This window comes from Petaurus breviceps, unplaced genomic scaffold (genome assembly GCF_028583685.1).
Source record: "Petaurus breviceps papuanus isolate PSGF00001 unplaced genomic scaffold, PetGlider_PUasm1.0 182, whole genome shotgun sequence".
NCBI classification, from domain to species: Eukaryota; Metazoa; Chordata; class Mammalia; order Diprotodontia; family Petauridae; genus Petaurus; species Petaurus breviceps.
The window spans coordinates 4,506,440-4,525,560 of NW_027185786.1; the positions used below are offsets into that span (position 1 = coordinate 4,506,440).

Genomic DNA, 19,121 nt, shown 5'->3' on the forward strand with positions numbered 1-19,121 from the left:
AAATGGAAGCTAATGACTTTATGAGAACTCAAGATGCTGTTAAACAGATCCAAACAAATGAAAGAATAGAAGGCAATGTGAAATATCTCATGGGAAAAACCACTAACCTGGAAAATAGATCCAGGAGAGATAATTTAAAAATTATTGGACCACCTGAAAGCCATGATCAAAGTAAGAACCTAGAAATCATCCTCCAGGAAGTTCTCAGAGAAAACTGCCCTGATGTTTTAGAACCAGAGGGCAAAATACAGGTTGAAAGAATCCACCGATCACCTCCTGGAAAAGATCCCAAAAAGAAAATTCCTAGGAATATTATAGCCAGGTTCTGGAATTCCCAGATTAAGGAGAGAATATTACAAGCAGCCAGGAAGAAACAATTTGAATACTGTGGAAACACAATCAGGATAAGCCAGGATCTGGCAGCTTCTACACTGAGGGATCACAGGGCTCGGAATATGATATTCCGGAGGTCAAAGGATGTGGGATTAAAACCAAGAGTCACCTACCCAGCAATACTGAGTATCATGTTTCAGGGGAAAATATGGTCATTCAGTGGAATAGAGGACTTTCAAGCATTCTCACTGAAAAAACCAGAGTTGAATAGAAAATCTGACATTCAGACACAAGAAGCAAGAGAAGCATGATAAGGTAAACAGGGAAAAGAAATCATAAGGAACTTATCAGAGTTGAACTATTAACATTCCTACATGGAAAAACAATAATTGTAACTTATGAAACTTTTCTCAGTAGTTGAAGGGAATAGAAATATATATATGTCTATATATGAGGGTATATGGGCATATGAATACATATGTACATATGTTTACAGATATACATAGATAGATGGCACAGGACCAATTTAACAGGAAGGGATGATACTTAAAAGGTGAAATTAAGAGGTGAGAGAGGAATATAATGAGAGGAGATGGGGAGAGACAGAATGGGGTAAACTGTCTCATATAGAAGAGGCAAAGGAAAATGGTTACAATGAAGGGGAAGAACAGGAAGGCAAAAGGGAATGGGTCAACCTTATTCCCATTGAATTTGGCTTGAGGAGGGAATGAAATACACACTAAATAGGGTATCTCACCCTCCAGGAGAGTAGGGGGAAAGGGGATGAGAGGGGGGATGATGGAAAGGAGGGCAGGCTGGGGGGGAGGGTAGTTGGAAGCACCCACTTTTGAAAAGGGACAAGATCAAAGTAGAGAATAGAACAAGTGGGGGGTGGGATAGGAGGGAGAGAAATATAGTCAGTCTTTTACAATATATATACTATGTTATTGTTTTGCATTAGCCACACATGTACAACCTATATTGAACTGCTTATCTTCCCAGTAAGGGTGAGTGACAAGGGAGGAAGGGAATGAATCTGGAATTCAAAGTATTCAAATATATATATATATATATATATATATATATATATATATATATTATTAATACTATGTTACATGTAATTGGGAAATAAGATATACAGGCACTGGGGCATTGAGATCCACTGGAAAAGTCAAAAGGGGTATGGGAGAAAATATGGTAGAAAGCAGATTGGAGGAGGGGATATCCTGTGGGACTGCTATTTTGGGGCGGTGGGTAGGGGAAAAACGGGAAGAAAATTTGTAACTCAAAATCTGGAGGAAATGAATGATATAAATCAGAAGTTAATAAAGCATTTGAAAAATTTAAAAAAAAATAAAAGAGTTGTAAGAAAAGAGTGACCTCTGCAGTTTGTATAATCTTTGAAAAATTCAATTTGTTTTTCAATTAACAAAAATCTGTCTTGTCTCTTCCACCCCTGTCACAGTGGAAAAAGAAAAAAGAAAACCCAAATCCTTGTGACACCTTGTACAGTCAAGCCAAGCAAAATCAGGGACTAGCCATGTCCCATGGCATATGACGCCTTCTACACCCTGACTCCAGCATCAGAGGTGCATGGCACATTTCATCAAGGTCCTCTGGAGACACAGGAGGCCCTTGGCACCCATCCAAGTTCCTACATGTTTCAAAGTTATTTCTCCACTATTGTTGCTTTGTACAAAAGCTCTTATCATTTTGGACACTCCATGGGCAGCCCAGGATCACACAATTATTATGTGTCAATGGCAGGAATGGCCCCAGGTCGCCCTGATGAACCCTCTCTTCACAACACACTCTCTGCTTCTCTAGGCAGGGGCTACAAAGACAAAAATGAACCAACCCCTGCCCTCAGGCACTTACTTCTTTTGGAGAGAAACATTTATAACACTAAGTAAATACAAAAAATATATAATAAAGTATGGAGAAAATAGTTTTGTGGAAGGACGGTAGAGAAAAGAGCACTTTTAAGGACCTAAGCACATTCCTCATAGACTTTGGCCAGAAATATATCATATGTAAATTTATTAAACGGACAGTAGATAACGCACCCACTATATGCAGGCATTGTGTTAAGGGTCAAGGACAGAAAAAAAGAAATAATTCTTACTCCCCAAAAGCTGACAAAAGATAAAAGTTTTGCTGAGTTTCGAAGGGGATACTTTGAGGTAGAAATGACAGGGAAAGCATTCCAGGCCTGGACAACAGCCAGAGCCAAGGCCTGGAGACCACTGATGGAGGGTCACATGTGAAGAACAGCAAGAGGACAAGTCTGACAATATAAGAGGAACCCTGGAAAGGGTAAGCTGGGGCCAAGTAGGGAAGGGATTTAAATGTCCAACCAAGAAATTTGTATTTGATCCTAGAGGTAATAGGGAACCAGCAGAGTTTGCCAAGTGGAGGAATGACCCACTTAAACATTTCAGAAAATCATTTTGTCAGTTTTGTGGTGGAAAGGGGGGAAGAGGAGAAGGACATGAGGGACCAGGACCCAGCTGGAGGCCACCGCCAATAGTCCAGGTGAGAGGCAATGGGCACCTCAAGACTAAGAGGGTCGCCATGAAAGTTGAGCAAAGGGGATGGTGTGTGAGATGGTGCAGAGACAGAAATGATAAGATGCACCAACTGCTACATGGGGTGGATAAGTGGGGTAAGGGAGAGTGATGAGTCTGGAAGGATGCCAAGATTACAACACTGAGAAGGACCCTCAAAGAAAAAGGGAAGTTCAGAAGAGGATAGTGTTTGGAGGGGAAAGATAACGGGTCCTGCTTTTAGCCATGTTGCATTTGAAATGCCTATGGGACATCCAGTTTGCAATTTCCAGTATGCTGTTGGAGATAGGGGACTGGAGATCAGGAAAGACTATGGCTAGATATTTAGACCTGGGAGTCACCCTCATATAGATCATAATGGGAGCTGATCAATTCACCCAATGAAAAAGTAGAGACTAAGAAGAAAGAGGCTAGGATGGGGCCTTGGGGTATATCCTGAGTTAGGTTCTATGAAATGGATAATGATGTATCAAAAGAGATGGCAAAGGGGAGGGGAGGTGGAGAGAGAAAGAAGGAATTTACTAAGCACCTATTATGTGTCAGGCACTGGGATAAGCACTTTAAATTTAATGATCTCATTTGATAGGTAGAGAATCAAGAGAGAGTGAGGTCACAAGCAGCTAGAAAAGAGAGAGAGTATCCAAGAGAATGTGGTCAATGTGGCAGAGAGGTCAAGAAGTATAATGATTGAGAAAAGGCTATATGAGTTAGCAATTAAGAAACCACTGGTAACCTTGGAGAAAGCTGGTTCAATTGAGGTTAGAAACCAGATTGCAAAAGAGGGGATGAGAGAAGCCAGCTTTTTCTATGAGTCTGACTGAGGAAAGGAGGCAAGATATAAAACTATCTCGAAGGGGGCAGTAGAGTCTATCTAGTGAGGTTTTGTTTTGGGGGCGTGTTTGTAGGCAGCAGGGAAGGAGCCATGCAAGATCTATTCAAGATTAGAGAGAGGAGGGATAACTGTGAGGGTAATTTGCCAGAACATGGGAGGAGACGGGACAACTGAATGTGCAGAAGGGTTGGTCTTGGTGAGGAGAAAGGCTATCTCTGTCAGACACTGTAATAAAGGAGGAGAGGATGCAAGAAAGATGATGACAAGGAATTGTGAAATCTAAAGAGGGGGAAAGGGGAAGCTTATGACTAATGGCCTCTTTTCTCAGTAAAGCACCAATAATAGCTTTATAAGAGGAGTGAGACATAGGGAGAGATGGAATGATGGGAGGTTAGGATCACATAAAGAAATTTCAGAGTTCTTGAAGTAGAGAATGGTGAGATGAAGGATGTGGCCATTGCTGTGGATCTTGAGAAAGGAGAAGGAAAGACTTGAACCAGTAGGAGCTTGATTGGTGATAAATGTGGACAGACAGAACCTCAAAGGAGGAGAGGCCAATGAACAAAAGCAGCACAGGGAAAGAATGGAAGTAATGGGGAGCAAGGAGCAGTGTAACTTTCTCACCAGGACCAGGGTATTGACAAGACAAGAGAAAAACTGGTACTGGAAAGGCTGTCCAGGGCTATGGCATAATTGGGCTAGGGGGAAGAGGCGGAGGGCAGACTAGAGCTCAAAGAAGCTCAAAAGGAAAAGAAGATTGTTAGATCTTTGCACCCTAGCGTGGTATAGTGGACAGAAAGCCGACCTCAGGGCCAGGAAGACCTAGGTTCAAATCCTGCCTCTGACACATTCAAAATTGTGACCCTGGGCAAGTCACCTAACTCTTCAACATTCAGGGCAGCTCTGTCAGACCTGAAGTCGCAGGGAAGATGCCGACCTGCAGAGTTCTCTCATTTGAGAGTACCTTATACTGAGGTATTCACAGATCCATTCCTTATCCCTATCCGTACATCCCATGAGTGACAGTGAAGAGCTACATGTGTATTTCCCATGAGAGGCAACAATCTATATTGGACAGAAGTCAGGAAGACCTTGGTTTAAGCCTCTTCTCTGATACATAACAACTGGGTGAGCCTGGGCAAGTCACAGCCTCCCAATCCCCCAGACAACTCCAAATCACCCACAAATCTGAGCATAGCTCTCCAAAGATGACCAAACAGGCCAGTTTCTGGGATCTTCAGCATTCTAGGTGAGACCCAGAGAAGCAGTAAACCTTTTTTCCCCCAGAGGCTTCCTGGAGTCCATTTTTGAATCACAAAGTGAATACCCAAAGTGGGATAGTATAGCTTAGACCAGAACAGCCCACCAATACCTCCATTAAGGACTCTTAGCAAGAATAATACCAGGTGTGAAAGCACCACCAGGTGTGAAAGTACCACCAGGTGTGAAAACACCACCAGGTGTGATAACACCACCAGGGAACCATCCCTGCAGTAGCTATAAAAGAATGCAGCCTGTTCAGTTTTAGCTTGATCTATCTTTGTTTCACTGCCCCAGAGGCTGGGGGAGGAGGATTCCAGGGTGGCAAGGGGGGCAGGGAAGGAGAAAGGAGAGTTTCCGGCCTCTGGTTGTTGTGTGAGCACAGTAAAGTCCAACAGCAGCTCTTCCTTACTGTCTCCACTCAGGCCATCTCCAGTCCTTCTGATCCATATCTGGCCACTGGAACCAGATGGCTCCAGAGGAGAAAATGAGGCCAGTGACTTTGCACACCCCTGCCTCACTTAAATCCAATACACTTGCAAGTCATGGCATCATCTTCCTGATGTCATGTCCTCTTCGAGAATGAAGGACAAACATCTCTATATAGGAATAGCTAGAAGAAAGACCCAGGGACGGACAGCTCAGGGTGATGGGTATGAGCAGATGGAGTGAAGACTGGGAATCACAGCCTGTGCCTTCAGTCAGGTCCCAGGACCCTTGGTGCCTAGGGAGCTGCCCACAGAGAGAATGGGTTGGGCCCACAGACTCACCATATACCGCAGCCTGTTCCTGTACTGCAGCTTGTCTCGGAGGCTTCCTGTGATGACACACTCTTTGGTCTGGGCCTCCAGGCCCTCACTCCCCACAGCAGGGCCAAGGCAAAACCAGAGATCTGCAAACCACAAGCAGAAGGGTGCTCAGAGGAAGGTCAGTCCCTTCAAACATCTGCTCCTGGCCATGAAGAAAGTCTTGGGGAGGGTCACTGGGATCTAGTCTCAACCAGAATACCGGAGTAATAATACTAACAATGATGATGATGACTTACACTCAGTCACTCTACCTACACTGGGGGTGGCTGGGGGTGGCACAGTGAATACAGCACTGGGCCTAGAGTCAGGAAGACCTGAGTTCACGTCGACCTCAGATGTTTCCTATCAGTGTGATCCTGGTAAGTCATTTCACCTCTGTTCCTTAGTAACTGTACAATAGGGAAAATAACAGCATCTTGCTCACAGAGTTGTGAGAATCCAAAGAGATAATATTTGTAAAGCCCTTAGTACAGCGCCTGGCACACAGTAGGTGCTTTATAAACATTTCTCCCCTTCTTCATCGTTGTCTTTTTTGAGCTTTCACCAGTCCTGTGAAGTAGACACCACAAGCCCTATCATCTCACTTTAGAGGAGAAGAAACTGAGACTTGGTGGAATTAAGAGACTTGGTTTATGATCATACATATCTAGCAAGCATCAGAAGAGGGATCTGAACCCCCTTCTTAAGATGCCAGGATAAGCACGTTCTTTACTATCACTGAAGCCCTGGGGACACACACACTCATCAAGGCAGCCACCAGCTACTTCTAGACCACAGGTCCTGGCAAGTCCATTTGTCTCTCAAAAGATGGCTTTGCCTAGTTCCTAGCCACCAAGGCAAATCACACTAGGCACAATGGTGTAGACATTACACTGCCTTCCTTCCCCCAACCACTTTTAGCTTATGGGTTTTTGAGGTAGAAACTCAGTTTTTAGGAGAATCTCTATTGTTCTTATCGACACAGTGGTACTTCTACCCTTCCCCAGTGTAGGAAGGGGGATAGACCCCTTCCCTAGGACCAGACTCTTAGTAACTTTGCCTCCAGGCTAGACATGATCACTTTCCAAGTCTGGGCAGGATGGGAGTCAGCAGAAGGAAGGTCTAGCTTCAGCCTTACCAATGACCTGTTGGCTTACCCATGGCCATTTCCCTTTGTCCTGTGGATAATTTTCCATCTAAGCAAACCTGTGAGAAGAACCCCTGAAGGGTTTCACAAGGCTGGCACTGATACTCCGAGGGCCCTCTTGGCAGGGCTGGTCCTCAGCAATATGGAGGAAAGTCCTTTCACCCATTCCTGTTCTTCCCTGTCCCCAGGGCCTAATTGGCAAACATCCCACTAAAGTCTTAACAAATAATGGCTTCTTAGCAATAAATGTGTTTTTATGTGGGGGGGGGGGGGAGGTTAGGGTTAGCAACAGGTGTGGAATGAATAAATCTAATGGTAGAATTTTCAGTACCAGAACAGGCCAGTGTGGGATGGGGAAGGTGCCCATATCCAATGCTTTCCAAATCATCACTCAAGTAACCCACCCCACCTAAGGCAGCTCAGTGGTGCCATAGTGCACAGAGCACCGGGCTTTAAATTAGGAAGACTCATCTTCCTAAATTCAAATCTGTTCTCAGACACTTACTAGCTGTGTGACCCCGGGCAAGTCACTTAACCCTGTCTGCCTCAGTTTCCTCATCTGTAAAATGAGCTGGAGAAGAAAATGGCAAACCATTCCAGTATCTCTGCCAAGAAAACCCCAGATGGGGTCACAAAGAGTCAGACACAACTGAACAAAACAACCCCAAATATCTATTTGTAAGTTATAGGTTGGTCCCTACCTTTCATTTCTGTGACTTCTTTTCTGTTTCTATACACAGATTTTGGCCCCAGGTTTACCCCCCAAATTTGATGGTATTTATCAGTATCTGCCTTCCTTTAGGAAACATTTCTCCCTTTATCTGTCCCAGAGCCTACTCTTTGCCGCCCCCACGCCATTGAGTTCCAAATATGTTCCTGTTGATAGCAACCCCCTACTAGATGTAGGGTCTGGAGGTCCCTTCTCCGCACCTTTGGGTCACCCGAACTGAGGCCTACACCACTAGCCTTCACTACCACTCCCTCTAAACTCTCTGCAGTTAGTCTGTATTTACCTGGCAGATATTTTGAATTTATTTATCTGTGTATATATTGGTTTACCCCAACAGAATATAAGCTCTCTGAGGGAAGGATCTGTTTCATTTTTGTCTCTATTCCCAACACTTAACACAGTATCTGGAATATAGCAAGGGCAGAATCAATGTTTGTTGAATGAATGTATGAAGATTAATACCCTAGGGGACCCTCAGAAGGACAAATCCCATAAGCTATCAGAACTAGCCCTTTTAAAAGTTCCACCCCAATAAGAGACTCATTTCTGTAAGACAATGACTTGTCGCCCCTCTCTTCTCCAATATGCTAATGAAGAAAAGCTAGCATTTAGACAGCATTTTAAGGTTCACAAAGTGCTTTACTTCTATTACATCACTTGACCTTTGAAATCCTGTGAAATCAGTATGATTAGCCCCATTTTAGAGATAAAAGTGAGGCTGACATGTTAAGTGGTAACTTGCCCAGAGTCATGCTGCTAGTTAAAATCTAAAGGAAGATTTGAACTCAAGTTTTCCTGACTTCAAATCCAACACTTCATTCTACCATAACATGTAGGGGCTTTCCAGGAACCACGGCCAATGGCTTTAGTTGGGTGTTTTGGAGGTTTGGGGTTTTTTCTCCAAAGTGTAATCTGCCAAACCCTGAAAACTTCTCAAGCTTTACCACTGGGGGTCATTATGAGTCCAAGAAAGGCTTCTTGCACTGAGAGGGATGTGATTTACCAAGCTTTTCTGAAGCCAGCGGAAAAACCCTTTTCAGCAACTGGGTGGCTCCCTCAGCCCAACCCCCACTGTTAAGAGATGAATATGATCTGCTTTTCCCCATTCATTTTCCCTGACGGTCATTCAATAAGCACCTACTATGTGCCAGGCACATAAAAAAGGAAAAACAAAGTTCCTGCCCTCAAGGAGCTCACAGTCTAATAATGGAGAGACAATGTGAAAACAAGCTACACACAGGATAATTTGTTAATAATTCATAGAAGGAAGGCACTAAGATTAGGGAGAACCAGGGAAAGGTTTCTTATAGAAGGTGGGATTTTAGCTGGGACTTGAAGAAAACCAGGGAAGCCGAGAAATGGAGATGAGGAGGGAGAGTGATCCAGATACAGAAGGGGACAGCCATTAAAAATACTTTGAGTGGGGAGATGCAGTGTCAGGTTTGAGGAAAAGCAAAGAGCTAATGTCTCTGGACTTCAGGTGAGTGAAAGGAAGAATGGAAAGGTAGGAAGGGGCTAGAAGATGGGTCCCAGAGTCATCAGAGGAGGCTTCTGGGAGAAGACTCTACTTGAGTGGGGCCTTGGAGAATGGGTACGATTTGGCTAGGCAATGAGGAGGAGAATCAGGAGACCCAGGGGTCTAGTCCCATGGTCTTTTCACAATTACCCTGTATATTGAGTATTACTGTAATCTCCATTTTGCAAATGAGGAAACAGAGTCAGAGAAGTTAAATGACATGCCTACATCACACAGTTAGTAAGTGTTAGACAAGATTCTAACCCATGTCTCCATGCCTCCAAGGCCAATCTACCATGCATTGCTACCTAATCTAATTTAAGAAGGCCCCAAAAGAGGAGATTACCTCTAAGGTCTCTCCTACTTCTGATGGTCTTGTGATTCTACTCCAGCCCCCACAGATTGGCCCCTTCTCTGAGCTACATCCAAGCTACATGATGTCTACATCATGGGACCTTTCCATCTGACTTGCAGCTGAAACTTTCTCTGTGTTGTCTTCCCCAGGGATTATCTGTCTCGCTTTTCCATCTGTATCTCCAGTGCCAGAAAAAGCACTTAACAAATGCTTTATTCATCCATATCACAGAGTTCAGAACTTAGAATATAGGGCCTGATTGATGATTCACCGATAAAAATCTGAGCCATGATTTGTTCCTCCACATCACAAGTCCCAGGCAGGCAGATTTCCTCCTATTTCTTCATCGGCACCTTCCATCATGCTTCAGGATCCTTTCTGCCTTTCCCTTTATCCATATGCTCCCTATCCCTTGAGGCACAGATCATTTAATGCTCTTAATTTAAGATATGAAGTTTTCAATCTCTCACATTTTTTTCAATCCACTATTTTGCTCTTTATCAATTTATTATCCAAAAAAAGTCTAATTTGATATAATCAAGAACAGAAAAATATCAACTCCTCTCATAACTGGGATAAATAAATTCATTCTATTTTTTCCAGAGTTTCTTTTTTTTAATGTTTAAGTCTCTCATTCAGCTGGAATTCAGTGGGGATATATGATGTGGGATCAAATCCTTTTCCTATCAAATTCTCAATTTTCTCAAGTTTATTTATTAAATGATTAATTCTTTCCCCAATTTTTATTTTCTAAAAGTTTGTCAAACATTGATCTTTTGAATGCATCATTCTACCTCTTAAAGTTATTTCAAGAACTTTTGGGGGAAGGTATGTCTATCAGTATAAAATATTTCAGCAAATGACCCCTTTCTCCCAAAAATATAGGACCAGAAGAGCAGCAGCCATGCTTGTGAATGTCCCCACCCTCCCTCACCCCCAGCACCCTGCGGGGTTCCAGTCGCCAGCTGGCACTAGGCTCAATAAACTTTTTGACTAATTGATTCATGACCTACATATGAACATTTCCCAGAAACTAGGGCAGATAGCCCATCACTCTCAGGACTTCGGATATGTAATGCTGCCTCGAGGCCACTGAAATGTCAGTAGATCTATTGGGCAGGTACAGAAAACACAATTGCTAACTAGAGGTCTGTTCCTATATGGTCACTGCCTTAAAAAATGAAAAGGGAAATGATGAATCATGGGTAGGATAGCTGCTGCTCTGGCCCCTGATCTCATTAGCCCTTAACCCTTGGGAAGCTAGGAAACTAGAGCTAATATGTAAGGCACTGACTGCCCCCTCCACTAGCTCTCTACAATTCTGATCTCTCAGCTTCCCCACCCAGGGGAAGGGGCCCCTCTCCTCCATAGCCAACCCCCAATTTAAGAGAAGTCAAACCACAGGCACTCACCCTTTGCCCGGGCTGAAGGCATACCAATTAACAAAATGGAAAGGGAGCTGGCATTCAGTATTGCTATTCTAGATAGGAGGCAAAAGATTTTTTTTTGGAGGTGGAAGGGTTCTAGACTCATAATCTCATCAATGAGGGGAATTCCAAGTATAGAAAGCCCCTCCCCTTAGATAGAGTGGTAACTGATGTGTAACCTATACTCTGAGAAATTTTTTTTGGGGGGGGGGCACCACTGAGAGGTTGTAGTGCCGTATTCCTGGTCACACATGCTAATAATAGGGGGTTGCACTGGGGTTCCAGTTCCAGTTCCAACTGGGGTTTTAGGGGTTGCACTGGAACCCAAGCATTCCTGACTCCAAGCCTGCTGCTATATCCACTATCCCAGTACTGTCATCAGGAAAAAGAAATTCTCACTAAAATGGGATGCCTGATCACTGCCAGACTGATGTGTCACTGGCCAGGCATTCAGAGACCCCGTGCAAATGTTCAGGAGCTGTTTGAATGTCAGTTTCACTATTGTTATCCCTGTCATTGCTTCTCCTCTGGTTCTGTGGAGCTCCCAACAGAAAAAAGTCCTAAGACTATGCCTAAAGCGCTATAAAAATGTGCATACCCTTTTGACCCAGCAATAGCACTTCTAGGGCTGTATCCCAAAGAGATCATAAAATCAGGAACAGGACCCACAGGTACAAAAATATTTATAGCAGCTCTTTTTGTGGTGGCCAAGAATTAGAAACTGAGGGGATGCCCGTCAGTTGTGGTATATGAATGCAATAGAATAATATTATGCTATAAGAATTGATGAGCAGGTAGACTTCAGAAAAACCTGGAAAGACTTATATGAACTGATGCTGAGTGAAGCGAGCAGAACCAGGAGAATATTGTATATGGTAACAGACACATTGTGTGATGACCGACTTTGTTAGACTTAGCTCTCTTCAGCCATGCCAGGTTCTAAGGCAACTCCAAAAGGCCCATGACTGAAAATGCTATTCACAGCCAGAGAAAGAATGACAGAGTCTGAATGCAGATGGAAGCATACTACTTGCTAGCTCTCTCTCTCTCTCTCTCTCTCTCTCTCTCTCTCTCTCTCTCTCTCTCTCTCTCTCTCTCTGTCTCTCTCTCTTGTTTCTTCTTTCTCATGGTTCATTCCATGGGTTATAATTCTTCTTTACAACATGACTAATGTGAAAATATGTTTAATGGGAATGTATATGTAAAATCTGATGTCTGCACGCGGTCTTGGGGAGGAGAAAATATAAAACTCAAAAGTTTGTGGAACTGAATGTTAACACTAAAAGTAAATTTTTTAAAATGTTGAATTAAAAAAAATAAAATGAGGAGGTTGGACTAAAAAAAAGAAGAAGAAAAGGGAGGGGAAAGGCAGGGCAATTGGGGGTAAAGTGACTTGCCCAAGGTCACACGGCTAGTAAGTGTTAAGAGTTAAGTGTCTGAGGTCACATTTGAACTCAGGTCCTCCTGATTCCAGGGCCAGTGCTCTATTCACTGCACCACCTAGCTGCCCCTTGTTAGTCTTATTAATTAATCCTTGTCATTTTGATTCTACTTAGTATCACCAAAGCTAAAAATGACCCTCACACCGAACAACATATACAGGTGTGATTGCTATGTCCTATTTCTGTCCTCCTTCATGGAGGAAAAGGAAGAATGTGTCGTGTCCTAAATAAGACAGAATGTCTTTACAACAGGCTGTGCCTTCCCCAAAGACTTCATGAAACACTGTAATACTTTGAAAAAATGTGCATTTGGGAAGGGCAAGGGGTGGGGCAATGCTAGATAAATATTTTTTTAAGACAATCATTTTCCAAAGAGATACCCTCAACCAGTAACCCTCAGGGAGACTAGAAATCCCCTCTCTGCCTACCTCGCTCCCTTCTTTTTTTTTCTACACTGCTACAAATAGAAGACAGATGCTGCTTCCTGATCTCACTGAATCCTTTCCAACCATCCCCAAGCATCATCCCAGGAATTGCCCCACCCCCAGACTTTGGGCCCTCACTGTTACCCTTTCCCCACCCCCCACCAACAAACACGAGGCTCCTGCCAAGGACGGTTCTCAGGCAGAAAGCGCACAGGCTGTCCAGGGTGGAACTAAGGGTTAAGTATCTCAACTTCACATATGTTAAAAAAAAAAAAAACAACCCCAGAGTGCCACGGTTACCGTGGTTACCACTGGCTCCTGGCTTAACCAGAATTTTGGCTGGCTCTGGGCCCAGGCCATCCTACTCACAAAGACTCAGGTATCCACCACGGGGCATGTTGGTCAGCTGGGTCCAGGCGGTGAGCGAAGGCAGCCTCTCCCCCCACTGGCCAGAATGCCAAGAAGAAAAGAGTTTAGCTTACATGGCTACAGTCTCCTCATGGGCAGGCACAAAGCCCCTGCCAAAATTGGGGCAAAATCCAGATAACGGCCCTAGCCAAAGTCAAGGGGCAGGAGCAGGGGAGGCAGGGGGAATGTCGTGGGCCTGCTGTGAACTGCTTCTACCCTGATCTCCTCCTCTGCGTGGGCTGCCCTTGGCCCCAGCTGCACATCCTAGCCCTCGGCCTTCCTCAGCAGGAAAGGTCGGCCCCAGCCAGGCAAACTGGTATTCTGGTCCAGGAGCGAAGACAGGGTCCCTCCAGCCTCCCCGAGTCCAATCAAAATCTGCTGGTGGTTTTAAGTTTCTCCTTTTGCAGCTGCTCGGTGTTAAGTCTGTTCTGGGGAAGAGAAAAGAAGAAAGGAACATATTACATAAGAGCAGCTGGCCTGTCTGGCCACTATATCCATTGAGCCCCCAATGTTTACGGCACATTGCTGAGAGCTCTAGGACAGTGACAAGAAGGGGAGGGAGCATTTATAGAGCCCCTACTGCATGCCAAGCACTGAGCTAGACGCCTTACAAATATCTCATTTAACCCTTAAACCAGCACTGCAAGGGCAGAAGCTATTATTATCCCCAATTTACAATTCAGGGAACTGAGGAAAATGGAGTTAAGTGACTTGACCAGGGTCACAGAGCTGATAAGTATCAGGGCCGAATTTGAACTTGGGTCTTCCTGCTCTGGGCCCCGCAGCCTATGCAGTATCCCATTGGCTTCCTCCTGGGAAAGAGGCAAGGAGAGAAGAAACCAAGGCGAGATTTGTTTGGGATTTGTTCTGTGAAGTTTGGATTCAGTCAAAGGGCTGCACTTGAAGACCTAGAGGGCTACATGTGGCCTCGAGGCCACAGGGACCCACCCCTGCCTCTGACACTTGTTGGCTGTGTGACCCTGAGCAGGGACTTAACTTCTTTCAACCTCAGCTTCCTATAATACATAATAATAATAGCTAGCACTGATTAGACTTTAGTATACAAATTATTTTAACAAATGTGATCTCACTGGATCTTCCCAACAACCCTGTGAGGTAGGGACTATTATTGTACCCAGTTTTATAGATGGAATTGAGGGTAAGAAATTGAAGTGATTTATCCAGAGTCCTACAGCTAGTGTATGAGGGAAGAACTGAACTCGGGTCTCCCAGCACTGTGTGTCCTATTGCATTTAGCTTCCTTTAAAACAAGGGGATTAAATTCGGTGACCTCAAAGGTCCCTTCCCACTCTAAATGGATAGTCCTAAGTCAGAGATGTTATTTATTAAGTCATTTTTCAGTTGAATCTGGCTCTCTATGACCCCATTTGGGGTTTTCTTGGCAGAGACACTGGAGTGGGTTGCCATTTCCTTATCCAGCTCATTTTCCAGATGAGGAAGCTGAGGCAAATAGAATTAAGTGACTTGTCCAGGGTCACACAACTAACTAAGTGTCTGAATTAATAATTGTCTGAAGCCAGATTTGAACTCAGGAAGATGAGTCTTCCTGACTCCAAGCCAGACAGTCTATCCACTATGGCACCACCTAGCTGCCCAAGTCAGACATAGAGTGAACCTAATGAGGGCTAGTAAGAATGTATTTGCCTGAAATTAGGTTTGGACCAAAACCTTATACCATATACCCGATAATAAGACACTGTCTTATTATTTTTTTGGAAAGAAAAACACCAGAGGGCTTATTTTCAGGGGAGGGCTTATGTTGTCCTGCCTCAGCTCTCCTCCGCGGCACTGCTCTCAATGGCGCCAGCAAGCAAATCACTGGGGAAGAACAGGATGACGCGCTCACTGCTGCAGCTCTGATTGGATGCAGCTCGGAACGCGGCATGCGTTTCACGGGGGGGGGGGGGCGGTGCATACAGAGGGTACCGTAATGTAGCGTGTAGCGCAGGGGATCACCTTCACTATAGTAGCAATCTCAATAGGGCTTATTTTCGGGGGAGGGCTTATTTTAGAGGAATCTTACACAGTAAGGGGAGGGCTTATTTTCAGGATAGGTCTTATTATCGGGGAAACACGGTATCATAATAAGTTCAAATGTACTTAATACTAACACAATCAAAGATACTTAACCCTCAACAGCTTCCTCCACACAACTATAAAATAATGTCTCAAATCAAATTGTAGTTGGAAAAAATAAAATACTATTTAAAAAATGAAATAGAATTTTGGAGAGTCCACCTAACAAGACACACCCAGGAACTATATGAACACAATTACAAAACATTTCATACAAATAAAGATAAATTTAAACAATTCTAGAAACATTAGTTGTTCATGGGTAGGTTGAATCAATATAATAAAAATAATCATTCTATTCAAATTTTTTAAAAAGACACACACAGAGTTGTTTTTCTTTAAAAAAGGGCTGATGCAGAATCTATTATGCTTTAGCTGAACTAAAAAAAAAAAGGCAGGGGTAGCAATCATGATCTCAGACAAAGCACAAGCAAAAGTAAATCTAATTAAAAGGCATAATCAGGAAAACTACATTTTACTAAAAAAGGTACCATAGATAATGAAGTCCAAAAACTGTATAGCAAGTTTTTCTATTAAAGTCTCCATTTCTCAAATATCTACCAATTATAGAACTGAGTCAAATTTATAAAAATAGGTTGCCACTTGCCAACTGATAAATGTTCAAAGAATATAAACAGGCAATTTTCAGAAGAAGAAATCAAAGTTATCTATAGCCATATGAAAAAAATGTTCTAAATCACTATTCATTAGAGAAAGGCAAATTAAAACAACTCCGAGGCATCTGAGGTACCACTTCACACCTATAAGAAATGACAAATACTGGAGAGGATATGGAAAAATAGGTACACTAATGAACTGTTGATAGCATGGTAAACTGATCCAAAGATTCTGGAGAACAATTTGGAACTAGGCCCAAAGGGCTATATATAACTGTGTGCATATCCTTTGACCTAGTAACACCATTAATAGGTCTATATCCCAAAGAGATCAAAGAACAAAGAAAAGAACCTATATGTACAAAAATATTTATATCAACTCATTTTCTGGTGACAAAGTATTGGAAATTGAGGGAATGTTCATTAATTGGGGAATAGCTGAACAAGTTGTTACATATGATTGGGATGGAATACTACTGTACTATAAGAAATGATAAAGTGAGTGGTTTCAAAAAAAATATGGCAAGACCTGTAGAAACTGATACAAAGTTAAGTGAGGATATTCACATCAATGTTGTAATAATGATCAACTGTAAAAAAACTTGACTGCTCTGATCAATAAATGATCTAAGACAATTCCAAAGGACTCATGATGAAAAAAAGTGCCATCCACTTCCAGAAAAAGAACTGATGAACTCTGAGTGCAAATCAATGTATAATTTTCTTACTTTATTTTTCTTGCTTTCTAAAAATAAAAATATGGCTATTATGGAAATATGTTTTGCATGATTTCACATGTATAACTGATAACATATTGCTTACTTTCTCAGTGCATTGGGGAGGGAGTGGGAAGGAGGGAGGGAATTAGGAACTCAAAATTTTAAAAGTCAAAAATGTTTAAAATAAATATCAAATTGATGATATATTTTTAAAATAAATGAAAGAATGAAATGAAAGCCTTTGCACTAACAAAATCAGTGCAACTAGGCTAAAAACGAAGGAGTTGATTCAGAGAGAAAAAAAATCTCTTCGGCAAATATTTCTGATAAGGATCAGCTATCTAAAATATATAAACAACTAACAAATATATAAGAGCGCAACCAAAGACCAAAGGGTATGAACAGTTCTCAAAAGAGAATCTGCAAACTATTAATCTGAAAGACTGTTCCAAATTGCTAATAACAAAAGCAACAACAATAAAAAAAACCTCTGAGGTTACAACTCACACCCAGCAAATTGGCCAAAAAAAGGCTAAAGATGGTAATAGTCAATGTTGATGCATGAAAATAAGCATGCTAATATACTCTTGATGGAACTGTGAATTGATCTTACCAGTCTATAAAACAATTGGGGTTATGCTAAGAAGGTGACTAAAATATCCATACCATTTGGCCCAGACATCTTTGATCACAGCTTTCAGATAGTCCATTAATTCCTTTCTCCTCCTCTTTTCTCCTTCCCCAGTCACACTGACCTTGCTGTTCCCAGTTGCACCTCCCAACTCTGAGACTTTTCACTGGCAGTCAATCCCCCACACATGAGACTCCTTCCCTCCTCATTTCTGTTCCCTGGCTTCCTTCCAAACCCAGCTGAAAACCCATTTTCTACAAGAAGCTCTTCCTGATCCCCATTAATTAATATTAATACCATCTTTCTGCAATCATTTCCCGTTTTTCCTGTAGAGATCTTGTTTGCACATGGTTGCTCACATATTACCTCCCCCGTTACACTGGGGACTCCCTGAGAACAGGAATTACCTTGTCTTCCTTTGTATCCCCAAAGCTTAGCATAGCGCCTACCTGGTATGCAGTAGGTGCTTAATACATATTTATTTACTGACTGACCAAGTTAGCTATCATACAGTATAGAAGAATAGCAAGAGAGACATTCAGAAGTTTACAAAAGACAAAATCCAAGGGAAAAAATCAATACTAAAGTCCAAGGCCTCAGATATCTTTACACAAGTGCAAAGATTTTGTGGGGAAAAGCCAAGACTTTTGACACAGTGAGACACATGGTTATTATTGAGACTTGATGGAATGAGACTCTGACTAGAATATGCTACTGAAATAATATCTTATTCAAAATAAACATAGATAAAAAGAAGCATAGTATCATTATCATTGTACATTAAGGAAATATACTTGTGTAAGGAAATCCAGGAACCAGGTGGGGCGGGGGGGGGGGCGGGGGTGGGGGAGGAGTGTCATGGTGTGGACAAAAATTGAGTGAAGATCAATGGGGGCAGAAAGACAAATTATATTGTCATAGGAGTTCATCGCAGACCTCTCTCATCCCTCCCCTCCAAAAAGAAAAATTATAAGTTTGGGAAATAGATCATAAGCCTGCCACCCACATGATAACAGCAGTAATGGGGAAGTCCAATTAGCTGAACTTCCTCTGCAGATCTGTCTCTGCCAAATCTAGGAGGCCTACTAGCTCCTTAACTTGTCTTAATGACAATTTCATCCTTCAAGAGAAGAGGAAAACTCTCTTCTGCATCTAATTCTTACAAATAAGCAAGAACTGATTGATGAAATGGAAATTACCATAGTATCAGAAATATAGTACTAAAAGGGACCGCCAAGGCCATCTAGTCCAAAGCATTAAGTTTAAGATGAGGAAACTGAGGCTGGGGAAGGTTTAGTAACTTGCCCAAGGTCATAGAGATAGTAAACATCACAGGTAGTATTTGAACTCAGATCCTTCTACTTTGGAGTCAATATTCTTTACATTTAAGCATACTACTTCCCTAATTTGAATATAGGGTCCAATCCCTATCTCGAGTAGTTTGTCACAGAAGACTCAAATACCTCAACTGAATCAATCAGAGCAAAATAGGGACTAAGAAATTTTCCTACAAACTACCACAATGTGTGAATAAGCTATGAGTTAATTTTAAAATATTATAGGGCTATAGATTTTGCAAGAAAACAGATAATGGCAAACAAAAAGGTCAAACAAGAAACATCTTGAGATGGAGTGAATTGGTTATACCTCTAGGCCTATGAATGAGTATGGCTGTCAGTTAAGTTGTAAACCAATCTAGCTGCATATGTCTCCAAGTCCAAGATTTGAGGATTCCAGAATGGAAACCTGGCCCCTGAAATTTAAATCAATTTCTCTCTCCCTCTCCCTCTCTCTCTCTCTCTCTCTCTCTCTCTCTCTCTCTCTCTC

The 19,121-nt window shown here is 42.5% G+C and overlaps 1 protein-coding gene across 8 annotated transcripts in view; it reads right to left on the reverse strand.

Moving 5' to 3' along the window:
- IL34 (interleukin 34) overlaps positions 1-19,121 on the reverse strand; it is a 68,676-nt gene that overhangs the window by 16,686 nt on the left and 32,869 nt on the right. For 6 of the 8 annotated variants that reach the window (XM_069087634.1, XM_069087635.1, XM_069087637.1 and 3 more), the window contains exons 2-3: positions 13,192-13,658; positions 5,763-5,884 (exon numbers count right to left, since the gene is read on the reverse strand). In XM_069087634.1, the coding sequence (XP_068943735.1) occupies positions 5,763-5,884; positions 13,192-13,219 (150 nt within the window). In that variant the 5' untranslated portion in view covers positions 13,220-13,658. The remainder of the gene's footprint in view (positions 1-5,762; positions 5,885-13,191; positions 13,659-19,121) is intronic. The other 2 variants (XM_069087640.1, XM_069087641.1) reach the window with 1 other exon arrangement.